This window comes from Cololabis saira, chromosome 14 (assembly GCF_033807715.1).
Source record: "Cololabis saira isolate AMF1-May2022 chromosome 14, fColSai1.1, whole genome shotgun sequence".
Lineage (NCBI taxonomy): Eukaryota > Metazoa > Chordata > Actinopteri > Beloniformes > Belonidae > Cololabis > Cololabis saira.
Window position 1 is genome coordinate 23742924 of NC_084600.1, and position 22561 is coordinate 23765484.

Sequence of the window (22561 nt, forward strand, 5' to 3'; positions counted from 1 at the left end):
GTCACATAATTTCTGCTGCTTGACCTCAGGGAATTAGGATTATGAAATTATAAAATTACTGACCCAATACTGACTCACAGGCTAGTGAGAGACAACTAATTATGCATTTTGAGTGAACCCTTCCATATTCCATACTCTATCCATACGTGAAAATTGGTCAGCTATTTCCCCACCTCGGAGTTGTCCATATAGGCTTGTAGTTAGTTTCTTTGTAAACTGCATCTTAGAACAGCTGGTTTCCAATAGATATGCTTGGCCAGGGGTTACGGTTAAGGTTTTGAAACCTCTTTTTCCTTATTCCATGTTGCAAATGGTTGGAACAAACAGGCCTGGGAAACTTGATGGAACATCCCCACAATATGACAATCATATTGAACCAGGTTGCCTCACAGCAACAAGGTCCCTCGTTCGACTCCCAGAGTGGGAGTCTTTGTGTGGAGTTTGCATGTTCTCCCTGTGCTTGCGTGGGTTCCCTCCAGGTACTCCAGCGTCCTCCCTCAGTCCAAAAACATGCATACTAGGTTCATTGATGATTCTAAATTGCCCTTAGGTGTGAGTGTGAGTGTGGCTGGTTGTTTGTCTATATATGTGGCCCTGCGATGGACTGTTGACCTGTCCAGGGTGAACCCCTGCCTCTCACCTGTAATGAGCTGGGATAGGCTCCGAGATCCCCGTGACCCTGTAAAGGAAAACGCAGGTATAGAAAATGGATGAATATTGCACCAGCTTATGCTATGCTATGATTTTGATTAATATCACTTTACATTAATTCTTATCAAATTTGTTAAAAAAATGTATTTTCTGATAATTAAAACCATGTCATCTGATGAAGAATTGTGACAGCTTGGCCCCCCTGCAGGGGCAGGTTGCCCCAGTCCTACCTCCTGCAGGGCTTTGAACTGGACTCAAGACCTTTTGAGGTAGCTCCAACCTCCTACCCAACTTCCTACCCCCCGGGCAGATCCCGACACCTGGAAGTTGGTTCAAACAGACTTGAACCAAGAGAGCACCCTATGGGGTGATTTGGAGGTCTGTGACAGTCATGCCAAATGTCTGATAATGACATTTGGCCCGATTCACATCCGACTGTAAATTACTTTTTGTCTCTCGCCTGATTCGTGTATTCCTTGTATAAGAATCTGGTTACAACGTCACTCGAGGTCAGCATTTCTACCAGACCCCTGGTCTGTGTAGACGTGCTCACCGCCGGCTCAATAAAACCTCATAAAACCACAAAGCGGACTTCTGAACTGGTTTGATAAATTCCTCAACACATCTATGTCCCTTCCTTGATGGAGGGATCCCCACTGAGGAGCTTCATAAACCGCACACAGATTTGGCATAAGTGTTATATCGGATGTCCTTCCTGGTGCAACATACCAAAAGCAGAAGACCAATCAAGCGTCACGCAGCTGGAACTGAACTGGGAGCCTTCTGTCTGGAAGGCAACCACACCAATCATATTAATCTCAAGTGTTTCTACTAAAATGACATTTGAAACGAATGATGCCACAGTTGAAACACAGTCACACGGCCTGCTTTTACCTAAGTTCCATCCTTTCACCTTTCCAGGCCAGCCCACAGCCAGTCATGGGGATCAGTTAAAAGATTAATAGCACAAAATATGAAAGATTATGCTCTGTTAGGTTTTTATTAACAGCTATACAGAAAAATCAATACGGCACTAAGCGCCAAGAAGCAAAAATGATGACAGCTAAGCATTTGTGCAATAAAAAAATCCACACCCTCTAATTATAGATAAATGTGTTGCTTTATATGATTTTGGCTGATGTGAGACACAACTTTTATCCCCAGTACAAGCTATGAAGACGTGTTTTGAACTAGACTGTAAACATGTTTATATCTGCTGCAAAATTGGACTTGTTCTCATGCGAGTCAAAGGAGATTGACCCGTTTTTGGAGCCAGCCCTCGGTGGTCAGTCAATGAACAGAATTGACAATGTCAATGAATGGCATCATCCCAGAGGTTGGAATGTCAGCGCTTGCTCTAACGCCGTAGTAACTAACCCTGGGATCTCATGTACGTGCTGGAAGTAGCATTGCTGTCTGTTCATTTTGAAAGAGTTACGTCAAGTGTTGCATGAAATGAATAGCAGTGGTAGTATAGCTTCCATCAAAGGTTTGAAAACTTCAACTTTTCACCGATTGCAAACATCAGCCAATCAAATTGCAGCAACACAGCTAGTAATAGCCAATCTAATTGTTCAAGCTGAATATTTCAAAACATGTTTGCAGTGAGCAGGAAAAAAGACAGATTGGTTGTTTATGGTGAGACATAGAAATGTCAGAAGCACCACCTGTCCAACACACGGATCTAGAGGCAAAACATTGTAAAAATTGTTGTTTTTCTTTGATGGTGTCTATATTTGGTTGATTCTCAAATATTTCAAACTAGCCTATATCCTACAGCTTGGATGGTTAAATGATTTCTGTTGATCAGTCACACATATATAAAATAATAACAGTGAGTTAACTCTTTCTGAACAATATAAAGTCCCAGTAAAATCAAACAGGACAGCCAAGCACTTTGTTTTGGCAGGAGTAGAGTACAGTATTTGTTCCAACTGTAAAAAAGAAGCTTTCACACCTTCGCTTGATTTGCTCAGATTATTGAGTGTAGTTCAATTACTTTTTCTGTATTTTCATCCCTTAATTCAGGCAAATGTAGAGTGACATGCTTGACATAACCTGCGAGGCTGCTCTCAGTCTCGCAGCGCGGTGCTCATTGGCTTCACGGAAACGTGCGGAGGGCGGCAGGACCGAGGGCTATAAAAGCAGCGTGAGCGCAGAACAGAGCACTGGAGGAGAGTTTCCCTTCATTCAGATTCAGAGAGCTGGGAGCATCACACACCCGGGAGCCACACGGACACGCACAGCAACCATGAGTGAGGTAGGTGCGTTTTCATGCTGTTCTGAGCATCAAAGGCAGCTGCTAGGAAAAATAATCTAATTTATTTAGACGATTTTTTCTACTCAATGATATTTCATGCGCATGTAGTGGTTATATGATGAAGCACACATTTAGTTTATAGAATATAATTAGTTTTTTGGGCTTATGATACTCATTGTTCATATTAACAGTAATACACACACACTCATACATATATGTATATATATACAGTATACACACACACACACACATATATATATATATATATATATATATATATATATATATATATATATATATATATATATATATATATATATATATATATATATATATATATATATATATATATAGGCTACATACATACATACATACATACATACATACATACATACATACATACATACATACATACATACATACATACATACATACATACATACATACATACATACATACATATATATTACATACATGTTTACCTAAAAGTCAGAAATCAAACCTTGCAAATATCTGCTACTGATATTCTTCACAAAACTAAAAGAACATTAAAGACTGTCTTTAATGGTCAATGTCTCAGCCTGGCCAACTAGTAAGTGTCAATCTCAATCCAACATGAGCACAGACAGGATGAAGCAAAGGCAGCACTGACCTACACTTCATGCATCATTTAATTGGTACCATCAATCAAAAACAGCCACCTGGACTTGTACGAGCCAATGAGTCTCTGTTAATGTCAGTGAAGAGAAAAAGAAAGAGTCTTCGCTGGGGCAGAACACATTCTGTAGTCACTGAATTATTCAGAATAGCTGCAAAGCCAAAGAAATAAAACATTTGCACAATGCACATGTGTGCTTATACAGGCAGCACTTAGGCCATATCATGACTCTGCTCACCCCAGGGGACTGACCTGACTGAAAGCTACCTGTCATTGATCTCCAGCTGCATAATGAAGTTCAGCTTTGTCATTTGAACCAGCTATGATCTCCTTATACCCCTTCAGACCCTGTGAAACTGTGAAGACCTTTATTATTTTCCAGTCATATTGTTGAATTCTTGCTTGCACTCTTGTCTACTGCTTCCATAGTCAAGTTGGAGACAGCGGTGTTTTCACTGGTTGAATAATTAAACTAAATGTCCTGCCCCACCTATCTCTACTTGCCACATTTTTTGTTCTTTAAACTCTTCTTCTATTCAGACTTCTACAAAGTTGTGGAGCTCATCAGGACAACTATCATTCTCACCAGCAGCTGAAAAGATTTACATTTGAATGTCTGTACAGGGAAAGATGTTGCCTTATTTTGCAGTGTGATTTAAATTAAATTTAAATCATTTTTGCTATGTTGAAGTAAAGAGGAAATTCTTCTTCTTCAGTTAACGATTAAATAGGAGACGAATACAGACCAGCACTAATGAGGAATCCATCTTTATGTGCACTATATGAGCATCACGACAAGAAATAAAGATCCATGTCACATCTATGCAAACCAGTATCTTATTTGCCAACACTCAGTTACATGGTTTCACATAAGCAAGGATTGTGATGATGAAAAGTTTGACAGCAGCAGAAACAAAGGAACTGCAGTTTCTTCCTTCACGCATATGCAGGTGGAGCAGCATGTGACAGCAATGCCCTAACGCTGCTGTCAGAATGTAACACAGAGGATGAGATATGCTCTCTGTGAGCGATACATAGTCACTGTTCTCCTATCATGTACCACCTTCAGTTGTCAGAGATGGCATCAATGCATCTGTCCCATTCTTCTGCTATGCAGAGAGGCCAATATCAGCGTCTATAGTTCAAGAGACCTCTTCAACAGATGGTCTGTTCTTCCTTATGAAGTGCAAGTGCACTGTCAATCCTGTTTTTCAGGAAAAACATCAGGCATTAGTAAAATGTCAGCACCCCAAAAATGAGTTTTCTGCAATTATATGGTCTGGACCTTGATGTAGCAGATGCAAGAGCAAAGAAAGCTCATTTTAACGTCCTCACTAAAGAACACTGGTAAACTAGTGTTTATAAATGAATCTAGACTTTGACGCCAGTACCATGTTTACAAAAAGTTGTGAAAAAGCATATTTATTATTGTCTTGTATACCCTTCGGTGCAGCATGTTTAATACAATCAATTCTTGTTAAATGCAATATTTTATCTTCTCAACAGGCTTTGGACGTTGTTGTTGGTTTGCCCTTTTGATAATACCCCTCCTTATATAATATCTTTTCAGTAGGAGAGGGAACTGAACTGCAGGCAGGACAATCACACAACTTCTAAAACGCAACCCTCCCCTAGCATGGGTGGTTTGAGATTTCTAATTTTTCTGCTGAAATAAGCATGGTCCTCACAGGAAAAGACATCCCCTTAATGGCAGAAAATGCCTCTCCAAAATTACAATGCACACCTGTGCATCAATGGTATCTTTACTTACATGCAAATAACTAATAATAGGTCACTGAATTGCACAAATATCATCGCAGAGTCAGACTTTTGCACCTTCTGTTGATACAGTTGAATGGTCTTTCTCATCTTTGCCTTGAAGAAAACCAATGTCCATTTTTCTCAGGCTGAAATGGAGACTCATCTGACCACAGAACATGTATCCAGTGCCTGTCCCTCTGAGTTAAACTAGAGAACTTGACAACAGTGTTTCTTTGCAGATTTGATATCTGTGTAACACAGTTTAAGGCTGCGTTTAGGGACAATAGTTTAACAGGTTCCTCTTGATTATATTCACCGCTTTTCTACAAGACAAAGAAGCCACGAACCCCATGTTTAATTGGGTCTAAGGTTAAATATGGTTTAAGGTTTTTTCTTAAAAACAACAAAAATCTAACGAAAAACAACAAAAAAGGACCTCAAAAAACAACTGTAACCCGGTACTATACTACTAGTGCACTGTAATGTTGCCAGAATGCAGTATATAGTATGCAGTATGTGAACTATCAAACAATCTGCAGTATGTGATAAGTATCTTGTCTGTTTGGGACATTTCTACCATGCAACTGATCAGTCTACCTTACATAATAAATCCCAGTATGCAGTATACACATTCACATACTAACATGGATTGGTGGCCCAGTATGCAGTACACGCCATATACTAGATTGGATGTAGTATACAGTTTAAAAAACATCCTAAGTCTATGATAGGTGCTATACTTTTATATCCAATCCTATTGATTAATTGTATCTCCCAGAATAGAGCTGTTTGCATATTAAATATACTTTCTTTCTTCCTTTTTTCTTCTTATTTTCAGTGTTTTCAGTGTTTCAGGTTTGTTTATATCATGTTTCTTAAATAAAGATAAAATAAATATTTGTTGCATCTAAGAAAATAAATCCCCGAAATCACTAGTGTGGTAGAAATACTTGTTCAGACTTTTTTATTTGTATATAGAAAAAGACACCAAACAATACACTGTCTTTACCTATTTTAAAGGATCTTCAGTATGATGAAGGAAGTGCCAAATCCTTACTCCTTAGTTTAACATTTGTCTAAAAGTCAAATTTTTGAAGGATCGCCATCATCCTAAAAGCTAGAATATTAAATAAGTATAGTGTTTTACAGATGACTGGTCCTTAAGGAAGTGCTTGCACGTTTGAGAGGTCTGCTGCTGTGTTCACCAACTCTATACGTTAATGTGAGTGTTGGCTGTGCAACTACTTGGCAGAGCCATTTGTCTCATCATCTAAAGAGGACCACAATCCTTCTATATCAAATTAACGAGATGAGAGTGTTAAAAGCTGCTGATCAATGTAGAAATTTAAGCTGAGTGGAGAAAAGTGTTCAAGGATGGATTTTCCTTAAACGGAAAAGCCCTTTTCGCTGACTTAAGGCTGATAAAGTGATTGAAATCTGGTCCAAACTGGTGACTGGAAAAAAGAATCCTTTGTAACTCATCCTCAGTATAAATAATAAATACAGCATTAACATTTTACAGTCAGTAATTGTCAGTCATTTGACCCTTCTAATTCAATCAGTACCCATATAAACTGTCAGTAGGTTCTGCTTCTGCCGTGCTTCGGAGAAACTGACAACCTTAACGATGTGGATGTAAAGTATATGGTCAACGCAGAAAAATATAGAGCTGAATGCACCTAAACTGCTTAAACAGGATCTGTAATACAGCATTATCAGCTTTTATCAGCTTTTGCAAAGAATCCTACAGATAAATTTAGTCTGAGGCTCTTAAATTGTCACACATCATTTCTCACATAGATCTCCATATAACCCTTTTAATATCCACATTCTGTCATGAGACTATCAATTGACCGACTGCAATATTACACAGAATGACATGAAAGAAAAAACTGTTAAAATACTTTAAAGGGGACCTATTATGAAAAACACTTTTTTCTTGCTTTAACATATATAAAGTGGTCTCCCCTCAACCTGCCAACTCAGAGAAGGAGGAAACCAACCAAATTCTGCAGTGTATGTACAGCCGCCCGGATGAGCCATCCAGTGTGATGTGGATCTACGAGCCGTTCAGATTCTGCTCCTGTCGTTACGTAACGACGGGAGCGATTTACATCGGTCGGCCTCCAATGTGTGAAACCACGCCCACAACTAACTCCGCCGGCCGGAGCTTCCGCCATTTTTTCGTAGTGGTGTATCGTGTATCGCGTCATTCGGGCAGCCAATCAGCACAGAGCCTCATCATCATAGCCTCCCCGCCCACTCAGAATCCTGCATAGATAATGAGGTTAGAGACTGGGATGATAAATGGCTCTAATGCCTCAGAGGCTGAATTTCTAATTTATTTAGCAAAAACAATCAAAAGCTTGTTTTTAAGACATTCAAGGCCTGTTTAAAAATGGGTGGTTGCTTCGTTAGTAGCATGACGATTAGAGATTAGGAAGTGATAACAGCTAGACAACTGTCACAACTGTCAGTCAGTCAGTCAGTCATATTAGAATTACATGTATTTCTTTATATATAGTCTCCTGGCATGGTATAATAAAACAAATCCAACCCCTCAGAGTTGACATGAGTGTGAAATCAAACATTGACACCAAAATGGTTTTTTGAACCAGGCTGTAAATATGTTTATTTCTGCTCTAAATTTTACATATTAACGTGGAAGTAAATGGAGGTTGACTCACTTTTGCAGCCAGTGGTCATTCGAGGAACTGCAACAAATCTTGATTCCACATGACACTCAACCTGGAAGTTAGATGGTTGGTGTTTGGTATGAAACTAATTCCCTATCACTCCAACCAGATTCACCACAGTTGGGGCTTATACTTAACATGGGACATTTTATACTCAGCTTTATCCAAAATAACATGAAAAATGTGCAATTATTCCACCAAAATGTTACTGGAAAGTCAAATGTCTCTAGCCTCACCTGAACCTGATTCTTTGTATTTTTAGCAAAGCTTATTCGCTCTGGCATTCACGGGACACGGTTAGTGGGATTTTTGTGTTGCCGCCAGAAACGCCATAGCAAGCTTCAGAAGCAGCTCAGCACTCGGCTCCTCTGACTTATTGCAGTTGGTCAAATTTTAATGAACGCTCTGTCAACCAGCACGGACTAGATTAGTTGGACAGGAAATCAGACAGTGGAACACCTAAAAAAAACTTGTTACATTTTTTAATGAAACACTTGCCCACTGCCAGTTGTGTATCACATGGCTGTATCAGAGACACCCACTGGATGAGAGCAGAAATCAGCTGATGAAGGGACATTACACATTGATGAGAAGAGGTTCTGCAAGCTGTCTCACACCACAGATACTGCTTTTAGAAGGGAACTGTGCAAGGTTTTTAAATAGCAGGAGTTTAGAAATGAGTTTGTTGCTCTGCGTCTTATCTTATCTAGGTGGTAGGCTGAACTTCTGATGTGCTTGGTGTGGAAGCCTGTTCAGGGCTGGAAAAAAGAAATGCGTTGCAGTTCAAATTCAGTCTCACAGCTGCTCCCTGTAGCTCATAAGCATATACTACCATGCTAAACTTAGATGATAAACTTAAAGATCATATAGAATGACACTTTCCAAGCACACATTTACCAATGTAATAGTGTTTATCTGCTGTTAGAAATATAACCAACTCTTTCATCATGGTAGTGCAAATTGGTCGCCTTGTTTGAAACTTTTTAAGATATGGTTGTAGATGAACTGTAAATATCTGTCCTTCTCATGTTCTATAGATGCCCCATCCCCCCATTGTTTTTGTCTTGTAGTCAGTATTGCCACTCTTTCATGCCGTCATCCCCGTTTCCAGTGTGATGGTGGGAAACCTGCCACGGAGTAGTGGTTGTGCTGGGATGAGCTTTCTGTGACCTAGTTCTTCCTTCTCCTCGTTAAATTGTTAATAGATCCTGAGTGATGCGTGGAGCGTCTCCGGAGGGTCCGAGCTGCCGTAGGAACCAAGAATAGCCACCACCCACACATGGACAACGTCATTTATTTATATAAGCAGTTGCATCTATCCATGCAAACTCTTCAAGCTGATGTAGAGTAAAAAAAATACAGTGTGGCAATAGTTGGAATATGAACTTCATGAAGAAGTGATAGAATTAAACAAATCTTGAGAAAAAGTACACACATAAAAGTCTTTCTGTCGCTGTGTGGTCACATACTTTTGTTTCCTCCTATACTGAAAATTAATCTGTTACGCAGGAAGAGCTGTAGAGTTCATATTCAAACACATGAACTCTACACTGTGTTTGATAATAAGTAAATCATCAAAAATAGGAAATGGATTGAACTAAGGATATTTAGTTCAAAGTAGCAGGGTAGTCAAGAAAAATGTGACCAAAATAACCGACAAAAAGCTGTTTCAGTTCAGAATATAGGTGAGATGTACTCTTCCATGAGCCATATAAACATTTTAAGATATTTAAGACATATCAAGGATTTTATATTTGCCCCACTGATCCATGGAGCTTGCAATATGCAATATGTTTTTTTTGCTTGGTCAGGTATTTGGGGCACCTCTGTTGTTTGGCACAGTCAGTACATGTCATGTGTTTGAGCACAGCATTTAAACGTAAAGAAAAGCCAAACCTCACATCTGATTGGCGGAGTATAACAGTGAACAGTGTTTAACCTCATCACCAACACCCAAGGACAAAAAACTAGTATTAACATAAATAACTTCTGCTGCTAATGTACCTATAGATGCAAGTGATCTTTGAAAATAAGATTTTTAGGATATGAGCAGGTAGAGGAGAGATCCATAAATCTCATTGTTTACTGATTGCAATTATGTTTTTAGTTTTTATTATTTTTGGTGACTTATCTCAATTCATGAATCAAAAAGAAAGTAAAAAAGAAAAAAAGCATTTTGCCCAGGGATTTCATTGTACACAGAATTATAATTGATACTAAATAACATGTAAGTAAGTTTTCAACAAAAGATTCAAAGATTGTGACCATTTCCTTTAGAGTGGAATATTATGTGGAATTTCCACAACAATAAGTCCTCACATTAAAAGAAAAATCATGTAAGATAAAAAGCATCAAGCAAGCTAACCATTTCATTTGAAGTTCTCATTTGCCTCATGGTGGAATAAAATGTTCCTACCTTTGTCTTGATTTCCTCTTCCTCTCCTCACCCTTTAACGATATTTTCCTTGGGTTGATTGTTTTGTGATATTTTTGTGATATTTTTTACCCATTAAGATAAGGTGTGATACATTTGACTTACGATGTTGATGCTTTCCAGTAGATGGCGCCACATGCGCCTTTCCCATTCAGCAGAGGTTTTCAATTCTGGTCCTGGAGGTCCAGTGTCCTGCATGTTTTAGATGTTTCCCTGGTCCACACACCCTGATAGACACGGCTGTGTCATTAACAGACTTGTCCAGACCTATGATGGCATGCTGATGAAGACCAATAATTTGAATCAGGTGTGTTGATGTAAGGAAACATCTAAAACATGCTGGACACCAGACCTCGAGGCCTGGAATTGAAGACCCCTGCTCTACAGGAAAGAATATCAGATTTTGTACACTGTTAGTCAATAGTGGCAGATGGAGTAACACAAATTAAACACCATAGCAGGACATTGTCATCAACATCACCATTACAGCATGATGTCTGTATTGGACGCAAACAAGTTCAAATTGTAGCCAGAAACACAGCGTTGGGTATGAATGCCATGTCCTCATGACCTTGTCATGCAGATTCCTAGTGAGGAAAGACGCTCTTAAATTCATCATTTATTACAAGATCAGTATAAATGCACTAGCTTCATAGGAACATATTTGGTTTTATTTGGAAAGAAGAATTTATTGGGGAATGTTCCGATCTGCTGTTTAAAAATGACATAAATAACATTTTTCATTAGAAGACAATTCATAACAGATATTCAGTCATATATACATATATGTAAGTTCATCCATCTATCAACTTTCTACACGAGCTTTATCCTGTTTAGGACAAGTTAACAGCCCCTCACAGAAAACTATATTCTTTGGAGAAGCATTGATGAACTTATTCAGAAGCGGACGTATCCCCAGAGCTTATTTGCAACTCCCTTATGGCTGAGAAAAAGAAAAGAAAAGAAAAGTGCAGGCTGCCGACTGCTTTACATAATCTTTCTTCAACAGCATGCATTATGTTAAAAAGTAATTATCCATGCTTCAGAAGCTTGTTTTGGCTGTTTATTTCACTTGTATCAAATGTGAAATTAATCAGAAGCCATAGAAATAGCTGAATAGGAGAAGTTTATTCAGATAGGCTTCATGGGAGAACTCCTGCAGGGAGATTGTCTTGTGGAAACGACGGAGCATTTAGGCCAAGCAAACGCTGGTGTTTATACATTAAATGCTGTCCAGTGTGGCTTTAATGGGTGGATAACTCTGGAATGCAGTTACATAATACATCTTTTAACCCAGCAAATTCCTGCTGGCTCTTCCAAAGCCTAGATTAAAATTATTCCCATCTGGCTGCTTCCAAATGTAGATTAAAAAGAGTCCTCAGAGCTCAGAATGACCTGTCAGAGGCTGAATCTCATCTTTTAAATCACCCCTTCGAAAAACAAAGGACTACATTCGCTTCACCTTTGAGTCTTCTCACTCGTAATTAAAACACTCGTAATCACATTTTGGGACATTTAAAATCACTTTAGTCTTCCGAATTATTAACTTCAGAAGAATAATTGATACCAGCTTCTTTGGCAGCTCTAATCTAACCATGAAAGAAGGCATCTCTGGTTTGTGTCTATGTTACTGTGATCTCTGAAGTCGATGTTCACGTCTGGCAGGTGTAAGGCTAAATTACAAAGTTTGGAAATGCTACACTGACAGCTCATATCCGTTTTATGTTAGTTGTTTCTTACTCATGATGATCCTGTGACATCATCATGTATGAACTGAAGTGGAGGAGCTATCCTGCAAAAGTGACCCACCATAAGACCAAATACAACGTAAGACAAAATACAACACATTAAAAACATGACATACGGGTCTTTTGTTCAATCCATAGTTGTAATTTGTAATAATTGTTGTATATATGGACCAGAGACATTATGTGATCGCTGTTAATGCAAAGCTGGATAAAAGTGGGATGAAGAGATCACCAGTGCGTCTGTGATTGCTGTGTGAAAGCAGCTCACTGGTCAGATCTGACCACAAGATATCTTAGTTGGTGGGTCACTACGTTGCAGCAGATATTTATTTAATTAAACGTCACAGAGAGGTATCAGATCAGTTTGAATGCATTTCATTCTTAAAACAAACAAACAAAAATACTACAATAGTGCTACAACAGAATCAAAAACAGAATTGGAATTGTAAAAATCTTATCAATTCTCATCCCTACCTTTGATCAGCAAAAAGGCAGTCAATGGAGGTGCAAGCTACAATCAATAAGGGTGATGCAGGCTGAAGCTTGTGCTGTTCTTGTTTCCAAACTCTACTTCCACTATTATTGTCCTTTGTATTAAATGATCATGTTGGCAAAGGATGTTTGCAGTCAAGACATCTTTTGAGAGTAGTTCCAAATGTGGTTGGACAGTGGTTATGGTCACTACCTTGTAGCCAATAAAAAAACCCTGAATACACGATGTGTCCTGTTTCCAAGCAGCTGGGATCAAACAAACACTGATCCACAGCCATCAGGAAGCACAGCATCTCCATTGTCAGTGTTCAAAGTGAAGCAAGTAGTCCGTAGGGGGTAAAATGAGTGATTGGGGTTGCTTAAGGCAAGATCATAACCTTCTGAACTGTTTTTGTTAACAAGATAGCCTGTAATGATTATTGCACATTATTAACTTTAAACTGTTCTATGACCTTTGCCGGAAGAGGACATTTAATATCATTATTATTAATAATAATGATAATAAAACAATGATTGTGGGTTTTTAATTCTTTAACGGAAGTGTACCAACAAATTTGTGCACATGTGCATATTTTATGATATAATCATAGTGTAACATTGCTGCACATTTCACATTGTAACAATCAGGAATGACATGGTACCACTGATTCCTGCAAGAGTAGCTCTTCATATATCCTTTAGGATGTTCTACGTTGTCTCTAACCTTAAGTCATGTATGCAAATGTAAACATGAGCTCTTCTGCAACTTTTGGTGCCTTTTTATTTTTTAAGGCAAAAAAAGTGACAATCCTCCCCTTCACTGGTAAAAGTAAACATTTTATGGGAATTAAATCTGTCAGGCGTCAGCAAAAGTCTACACGGGCCATCACGAACCCCTCATTTGAAATTCACTCGTTTGTGCTTGAAAATCCTCACATGAATTAAAGAATGCAAATGCTCTCCTTTTCTCGGTTTCACATTTATTTGGCACCGTACGTGCTGAAATCAGACACAGGAAACTCCCAACAGAGAGGAAAATATTCAGCAGAAACAGGAGTTATTCCCACTGCATATTCAGACTATGAAGACTAGAGGGGTTATGCAAGTATTGGCTCTCTCCAGGCAGGAATAAACATGTAAATGCAAGAAAGTGTTTCCCGGTGTTGCTATAAAACACAAAACTATAAATAGTATGGGTAAGCCAATATTTGGTTCATATCTTTTTTTTTTCAATACTCACAGGTACCACTACCAGCAGTAACATGCCCGAAGCAAGCCAGTTTTGTCATCATTGTATGAAGCTTTTTTTTATTTTTTTTTATACATATATATGAGGGGGATCGGAGAGGGGTGGGGCGGCATCTGCTGCAAGTCTGAAATGAGAGAAACACAGGAAAACACACAACGGGCACACAAGCCTTGGAATCTACAAGAGAGAAAACAAACAGAAATGGGAACAGGCAGAGTCACAAACAGCAACCATTCCAGGTCTCTAAAACTAAATCAGTACTAGACTACTGCGATTATCTGTCCCCCAAAACTGTGGAGTGAGTATGCAGGTGAGTGAGCAGGTGTGCATGTCTGTGTAATTGTGTGTGTGCAAAGTGAAAACAAGGCTTTACCTGAATATTTGGTTCATATCTGAATACATTTTTAAACACATCGGGCTCTTTATTAATATAAATATCAATTGATGGATTCATTTAAAAAAAAAAAAAAAAACATTCTCTTTGAGGCTTTTCTTCTGTTTTGTATTCACTGTATTGACTGTGTCACTCCTATTAGACTCATTAGAAGAAAAGAAACTGATTTAATCGTAGCTTTTTCGTACCCTTAATGTGATCAGGGAGATTGTTTAGGTATGATGGAAATAGAAGAACTAGTTTATTTATTTGTATATCTGTTGAGGATTTTTAACTAAAGCTTGTGTATGCTGCGTATCAGAGACCCGATATGATGGGAAAAGAGAGCTTGATAAAGTATGTGAAGGATGATGAAGCCTTCACAAGTTATGATGTGCGACTGGTTATTGATTTCAGTTTGGCGCATTTGTCTTGATTTCTGGATTTAGTGCTACATCTCCACACAGCACTGACACACCACTCAGCCGTTATTGTTGACGTCAACTCTGGCAGCCTGTGTCAGCGTTCACATGTGGGGTGATGACAAATCCCTCGGCACTGACTCACTTTGATTTCTGTGTGTACAGAGAAAAATTGTCTTGTTGTCAAACAAGCCTCTTTTCATGTTGCTCCTGTGACGGCACGGGGGGCCACAGGACGGAAAAAACAACAGAATTTATTTTTGCTTCGTTCCCACATGACTCACTCACATGCAAACTGCTTCAGCATTAGACATTTGTTGAAAGTACAATACAAGATTAATTATTCAGGAGCGGGTCTCTGCTAGGTACACAAATCTAAAAGATGTGATCTAAATCAAACTAATCACGAATTTTACCTGCACAAATGAAAAATGAATTTTTTTTTGTTATTTACAGATGATGTTAGTTATCTTTTTGCAAGCAAATAAGATAAATGGTGACTGTTGCAACTAGAAAAGCTCTCACCTGCTGCAGTGTGTCTGTATTTGGAGGGTGTCTTACTTCAGAAACTGTATGCGTGTTGTAACGTTGGGGAGCAGCAGCAGCTGCTCGGACGCCGTACGGCAGGCGACATTTCAGCTGGCAGCACAAGCGCGCCTCTACTACGAAAACAGGGATTATAGGTCAACATACCTCTGTAACGTGCTCACTGCAGCCAGGTTTAGTGTGGCTCCACTTGTCAGGATGCTCCTCCTGCTGAACATGAGATGGGCTAAAGCTTGGTTTTTATTTTTATTTTCAGCCATATACAGTATGTGTGAAACTAGCTATGTTAATGGTAGCGTTAATAGAAATGCATACCCCCAATTTATTATGCGTCTGTTAAACAGTTTGAAAATTAAATATCGTTTTTTTTCTCTTTTACTTTGCAGAGGCAAACATCTGGAGCAACAACTGGAAACAGCAAAGCATCTGCTGGCCAAGGTATTTTCATCAAGGTTCACCAGTAAAGCACAACTCTATTTAAAGATCTATTCTGCCCTTTTACCACAAGTTGGCAGAGCTTTTAATTAAATGTTTTAGAAACATTTGATAATCAAAATATCACAGATACCATACAGCAGGATTCTTCAGTAATGTTTTCATCAGATGGATTTCCCCCACCTTTATCCTGAAGTTTGCTTCTTTTGAGATGTGCACAGCTGTGTGCAGCTTTGTGCTTCAGTACAAACATTTGATCACAAATGTATGCAGTTCAGCCTGTTGGTACCGTTTCCTCTATTATATGTTACATCCGTTCACTTATTAAAACGCTGCTTTAAAGGCTAACCCTAAGAACTATGCTTGCTTGTATGGTCAGTATTTTACCGATTTACAGTTTGTTTCTGTAAAACTGACTTCCAGTGATGAACTACTCATTCAGTGACAAATGATCTATAAATGATTAGGCAAAATGGCAACAAAAATTAAAATGTCATACTCAATTTATAAAATGTCAGTGAGGGAACAGGTTAGAACATTATTATTATAGTTTTTTTTTCTAACAAAAGTTGGGATAAATGCTGATTAGAATTCATTTAGCAGCACAGCTCACGGTATATTGAATGCAGCATATTTTGATTTGGGTGAACCTGTAAATGCAGAGGCTGGATAATACTCTGTTCTGGATTTGTGATAGAAAAGCACCCTGCAACTCTGAATAGTCACGTTTCCATCACCCCGAGATTTGAGCAAAACCCAAAAAATGAAAAAGAAATCCTGTAATGATAACGGCTCTAATTTGAAAAAACAAAACAAAAAAAAAAACGTTCCAATTATAGCCCAAACCTTTTCAAGATTTCAAGAGGTGTTTTTTTGATATCCCTTGTAAAGCAGCACAAAGTACCTTTTTCAGTTTTAACTCCCCCTACATGTGGAGGTTAAGTTTTTTACAATAAGATTTGTGTGTCTCTTGTTCCCTTTTTCATTTTCCCTTCCAACACAACATAAACCTACTGGTGTGATAGCAACATTTGGTAACACTTTATAATAAAGGTAAAACAAAAAAAGACTGCTTAGTCACATGAGCAACAAATCAGGGACTGATTCCTCATTTGATCAGAAATTTAGTGATGACTCTTTATCAAAATCTAGCACAAACATGGCACCCCCTGTATCCAACTGGACTCCCAGAAAGTCTCTCAGAAATAAGTCGCTTTGGATAAAGCATCTAGTAAATGACAGTAGTAATAGTAGTAGTGGTAGTAGTAGTAGTAATAGTAGTAATTGTTACAGTAGTTAATTGATAATCAAGAAGCCAACAAAAAACCAACGCCAACATAATGTAGCGCTCAGCAAATAGTAGGAAGTGCAGCCAGAGACAAGGTTATTTCTGTATACTGTAGGTTGTAGTTTATTATTAACTGTTGTCTAACAACACCATGTCTCATACAAATAGAACTCCAGTCCAACAACATGTAACCACACAGCAAGATCAGACAACAACTTGTCTTTATAACATCTACACCCAGAACACACTGGCACTCAGAGTTCAATCATTTCCATCTGAGAGGCTGCTTCATTTCATCTGCCTCTAAAAGGGCTTTTAAACAGTCTAAATGAGACAGTGACTTCTGACATATGAAGCAGATAGTTGTTCCATACTGTTTCACCAAAAAATACATTATTCCTTCAACTCAGGCAAGGAAGTTCTGTGTGCATCTTTGTATTATCGTACGAGAGCTTTTTGCTTTCTTCCTTCCATTGCGATTCAGTCAGAAGGTTCCTAATGCTGCTAGTCTGGCTAGTAAACCCACAAGACCAAGCAGACTGAAATGCTAACCGTTACTAAGAAGTCTTGCGTGATCACATGATGATATGAAATAATTATCTGCACAAAGAGAAAAATTAGTAAGCACTCAAGCTGCAGCTGAGCTGCACAGCAGCGGCTCTATGGTCGGATAGAAGAGAAGTACAGTACTTCAGATCAGAAGAGATCAGAGCGCATTACATTCTCAGAGTCTGTATCTTTTTTTTCTCTACTAGTTCATATATAAAGGCGTTCTAGAGTCTGCTGAGTTTCACAGCATTCATTTGACTAGGCCTTTAACTATCCTTATCTATGCACGCTGCCTTGAATTTCCCAGTAATCAATTTGAAGGTGACTCTTCACTACCCTTGTGTGGGAATCAACAGATACTCTGATGAAGGCCATAAAGAGTGTGTGTGAGCGATGTGTGAGGATTCTGCAGTTCTAAAATAAACATTTCTTTCCCTCGCATCCAAGGCCTGCAAAGTCAACAAAAACCTCCGTCCAAACGTAAGTGTAAAAAGTCACAGTTAACCATTGAGTAAACACCTTCGCTGCATAAACGGGTCAGCACAGTCGTCCATGACAACTGCAACATTTGAAATGATCTTTAGCCAAAGGCTGAATGAGCGGCTGTGGTGTGAAACCTGAAACCACACTCCATCACACGTAATCTTTGCACTTTTTATAACTGTGTTAACTGTGTTTGAACAGCCAGAACCCACTTCAGTCCTCCACACACTTTCACTCTCTTTAGCATGCACCGTGTGGTTTTACGTTGTCTGATAATTTATTACAACAAGCTGCTTTCCCCCTTTCACACAGGATTGTTATCATTGCAGTGTTGATAACAATAAGTTGTGGAATGATGACACATGCATGATATTTGCACCTGATACAAATGAAGACACTATTTTAACATTGCAACAGAACATAAATAGATACCTGGAAAATCAGGGGTGGTAAACGCTGAAATAGGACTGCTGTAGAAGTAATATTCAGCAGGTTAAGTGCAAAGTTGTTTTGGGACAATCGAATGCCCAAGACAACACTGCATGATCTGTGTAAACAATAAACTATCTTCCCTCAAGATAGGAATACCACTTCTGCACCACCCACACCACTGCCAGTGACTCTTCATCTGAGGCAGAGTAGCTCCATTCTGGACCTTGAAGCCCCTTCGAAGCATAATCCATCATACACTCACGCTCTGGTGTCTCCTGAGAGAGGATAGCTTCAACGCCTACATGGCTGGCATCAGGGCAGTGATGTATGAGGCTGAGCCAGCACAGGTGGGGACTTCAGGGCTTGTTTCAATGCATCTGTGCTAGCCTGACACACACTGATCCACTGATTCCACTCTACTCACTTCTCCTTGAGGTGGTTAAGAGTGTCCATAAAGGACGACAACCAAGGCTCAAGACCTGCTGTTAGGACTTAACATCGGTTGCTCGATGACAACATCTTGCAGCAGTTTAGCCACATGCTCTTTGGTGATCTTTTCCACTGTGGGCTTTCCAGAACACCAGACATTTGGTGAAACATTCGTGCAGGTCCGGACAATCTGTCTCACAAGATGGTTCTGGAGACAGTAGCAGCAGCCCAGCAAGGAGGAAGCTCTCCAGGATGTAAGGCGTAGTAAAAGTAAAAGTAATAATAACAGTTTGGAAGATTCTTTTGTTTCAATTTGAGCTGGTTTTCTGTTAACTTTATTCTTTTTTTTTTCAGTGCAAAAAATAGAAATCGGCCATTATTCAAATTTCTGACATTTAATAAAGATGATGTAGCTCACTGTGAGGACAATATACATAAAAATAATACATTTCACATTTAGAGTCATAAAGAGCAATACAATTATAACAGTTGCTCCTCCTCGCAGATACCACTGTCATTCCTGACAGTCAGTACTGGCAGTTTTAGTGATGTTAAAGGGTGATTCTACCCCTGTTTAAGATCAGCTACAGGAGTGTGTCTGGGTTTCCATATGTAATAAGGATCTATATGCTTTAAAATACGTATAAATAAAGTTTTTACACTGAACGCAAATGCAATATCTGTGCTCCTGTGGCTGTCAGTAGTTGTTACGTAGCCACTCGCCCCAAAGGGCACTAATGGGCATATTTGGTGTAGCTATGGCTCAGTGGTTGGAGTTTGTTGTCCTCCGGCTAGAGGGTCTAATATTGACCCTCATCAGATGATGAAGTGTCCTTGGGTGGGACACTGCATCCCACATGTTCATCGGGATCCATTCATCAATCAATTCAATTACACTCATCCAGATTTGGATGATGGGGGAAGTAGAGACATTTAAACCTTCTCCAGGTTCTCAGGGATGTCACCAAGGCATTAGGAGGCTAGCCAAGAAATTGAATTCCTCCACTGTGCTTAAAGCCTGCCTCAAAGCTTCCTCTCAGTTGGACATGCATACATAAGTTTATTTCCAGTTAGTAGTACAAAAGGGTACAAAATCTGCTTTGAGTCATGTTGGGTTTTTTTGTCAATTCCCATGTGTCTGGGGCATTTTAGGGTGTTAACACATGGCTGCGACCCAACACCAGAGTGTCCAAAACAGATGGTCTCAGATCTGAGGAAACGATCGTGAAACAAAATCAATCACTGAACTACAGCATTGTGTGTCGGACAAAGTGTGAGCACGTAAACGTCCAACAGCAGACCACCGCTCAGGTTCAGAGAGCCGTTCCTCTCAATCACCCCCAACAGGTAGCACTGCCGTTGAGAGACTTGAAGTCCCCCAGCAGGATGATGGAATCCCCATTAGGAACATCTCTAAGATGGCTGCTAACAACAGTGTTAACAATGAATTAACACATTTTCATAGAGCAAACTGCCTGACAAACAAGCACAATTCTGCTCGTTCATGCTGAAATTTCACTTTTGTTAGCTTAGGTTGTTGGGGCTTGTGTCTCATGTTACCTGACCTATCTCCCTAATGCCAATGAAAAGTGTGACTTCTTGAACCTGCATGTCCAGAAATCTCGCTTTGAGGATTCTCCTGTGCATTCAACACCAACACAACTGGCTCCTGATTCTAGGTTTGCTGCTAAGTGAAAGTCACTTCACAGCCTTAATATTAAAGAAATATGAAGCATCGTTGTAGGGAATCTGAGAAAGTATGCACTAACACATCTCCTGATAAGAGAAATCTCTATCCTGGAGCATTTAAAAAGCACCGGTCCTGCCCAGGGCTGGTTCCTCTCACTCTTTCCCCTCTTCTCTCACCAGATGAAAAGAAGAACAAGCTCCCTGAGGACTTCGATGTGGACATGGAGGATCCAGAGACAGAGAAAGCTGCTGTGGCCATCCAGTCCCAGTTCAGAAAATTCCAGAAAAAGAAGCAGGATGTGAAGTCATAGGGCGGATGCTGTCAGACGAGTTTTGCACCTGAGGTGGCCCTGGTGTTGCATGCCAATCAAACCGCACTGTCATGAACTGGCAAGAAAGAAGGGTGGGGTAGGACTCTTGCAGTGGAGATGGAAGGAGGAAGAGTCTGAAACATATATGTGATGAATCTTTGTGAAAGTCTGTGTGTAATTATTACCGTATGTTTACTATTACAATATCTTATTGGTGTATGCATTTAGATATATCTTAGAATTTTGCTGTTTCTCTTTCTGTTTTTAAGTTCATTAACACAGATTAACTACAGTTGAGCCTCAGTATGAATTGTTATTTCCATGGAAGAACCAAACTTAAGTTAGTCCCCATATTTTGTCAAGCACGTTCTCTTGAGATGAAAGAATGGCCATTTCCAATAGATTTCCAAACCCCACTGAAATCTGGTTGGTGCAACTGAGACCTTATGATGACTATGAAAACTAAATCGGTGTTTCTATTGTGTGTTTAGCCTTCAAAGGTCGCCTCTTCTGCACCTTTTTGTTCTAGATGACAAGAACCTTCCTCAGCTGTGTGTCTGTCAAGAACCTTAAAGGTTTTACTTGTAATTTACAGTTGTGCATCCTCCACGTTTTGCTCCAGCCTGGTTGAAACAATATGACGGTTGAGTTACTTCACATATATTTACTCTGTAAGCACGCATATGCATGCAAGCTCGCACACACGCATACGCAAAAGGAAATAAAGTCAATGGTGAGGAGTGATTTTCTCTCATTTGCCTCTTAATTCTTAATTCATGAGCTATTTGGCAGCCCATACGGAGTTCAGTTAAGCCTTAGGAAGCACCTTAAGGTGCTTAGGAAGTGCAGTAAAAAGTTCCTCCATAGGTTGTCTGTACCCACTATTTGTCAGCTGTCACACATGGAATGAATTTGCTTAGATACTTCATGGACTACAAAATACTCTTTTTAGTATCCTTTAATATTTAAAAAATGTCCTCACTATGAAAGTGGTAGACTTGACATATTTAACCAGGCCATGTGCAGGTATGTTGTTTTAAAAGAGACATATAGTGCTAGGTTTTTTTGAAAAGTCTCAGAGAAATGCCTGCAACTTGCATCCCATAGATAAGGCTGACAAAGCTTGCTATTTCTGAAGAGTATCCTCTCACAGCTCTGTTCATAGCAGCTGGTTTTAGAGGCCGGGGTCAGGCATTCAGCCTTCTCTCCACTTCTCTTCTGCTGGTACAGTTAATCCTGCGTGAGGTGATTTTATAGATGAAGATAAAGACTGGATACCCTCTGATTTGGGTCTGTGATGTCAGATAACCGCACAGAACGGATCAATTCACTGAATAATGTATTTCCTGAGGCCATCTCCAACACAGCGACAGTGTTGTGTTGTGACAGAATCATCAATTTAGTAATCGCTTCACACCCAATGATATGCCCTCAAGAACAGAAACATTCATTTTTTCATAATATACGTTCTTTAAAAGTGATTTATAGCAAAACTATATAACTTTTTCTTCATTTAAATATGAGATGTGTTGCCTTTGTGTATGCCTGCCAACGAACATTCATCAGAAAAAATCTGCAAGGCTGGTCTGTGAAAGCACCGTGCTGCAGGTCTGCACCGAGACATCAGCACGTGTTTATTACATCAAAGTTTCAGAGACATTTCCAGAGTGTGGCTG

The 22561-nt window shown here is 39.3% G+C and overlaps 1 protein-coding gene across 1 annotated transcript; it reads left to right on the forward strand.

Annotated features, from left to right (window-relative positions):
* The first annotated feature begins 2807 nt into the window (after positions 1 to 2807).
* On the forward strand, positions 2808 to 21656 carry pcp4a (Purkinje cell protein 4a). Its single transcript, XM_061739085.1, has 4 exons — positions 2808 to 2911; positions 15656 to 15707; positions 17989 to 18021; positions 20755 to 21656. The coding sequence occupies exons 1-4, from the start codon at positions 2903 to 2905 to the stop codon at positions 20883 to 20885; spliced, it is 225 nt and encodes a 74-aa protein (XP_061595069.1). The 5' UTR covers positions 2808 to 2902; the 3' UTR covers positions 20886 to 21656.
* Positions 21657 to 22561: the final 905 nt, after the last annotated feature.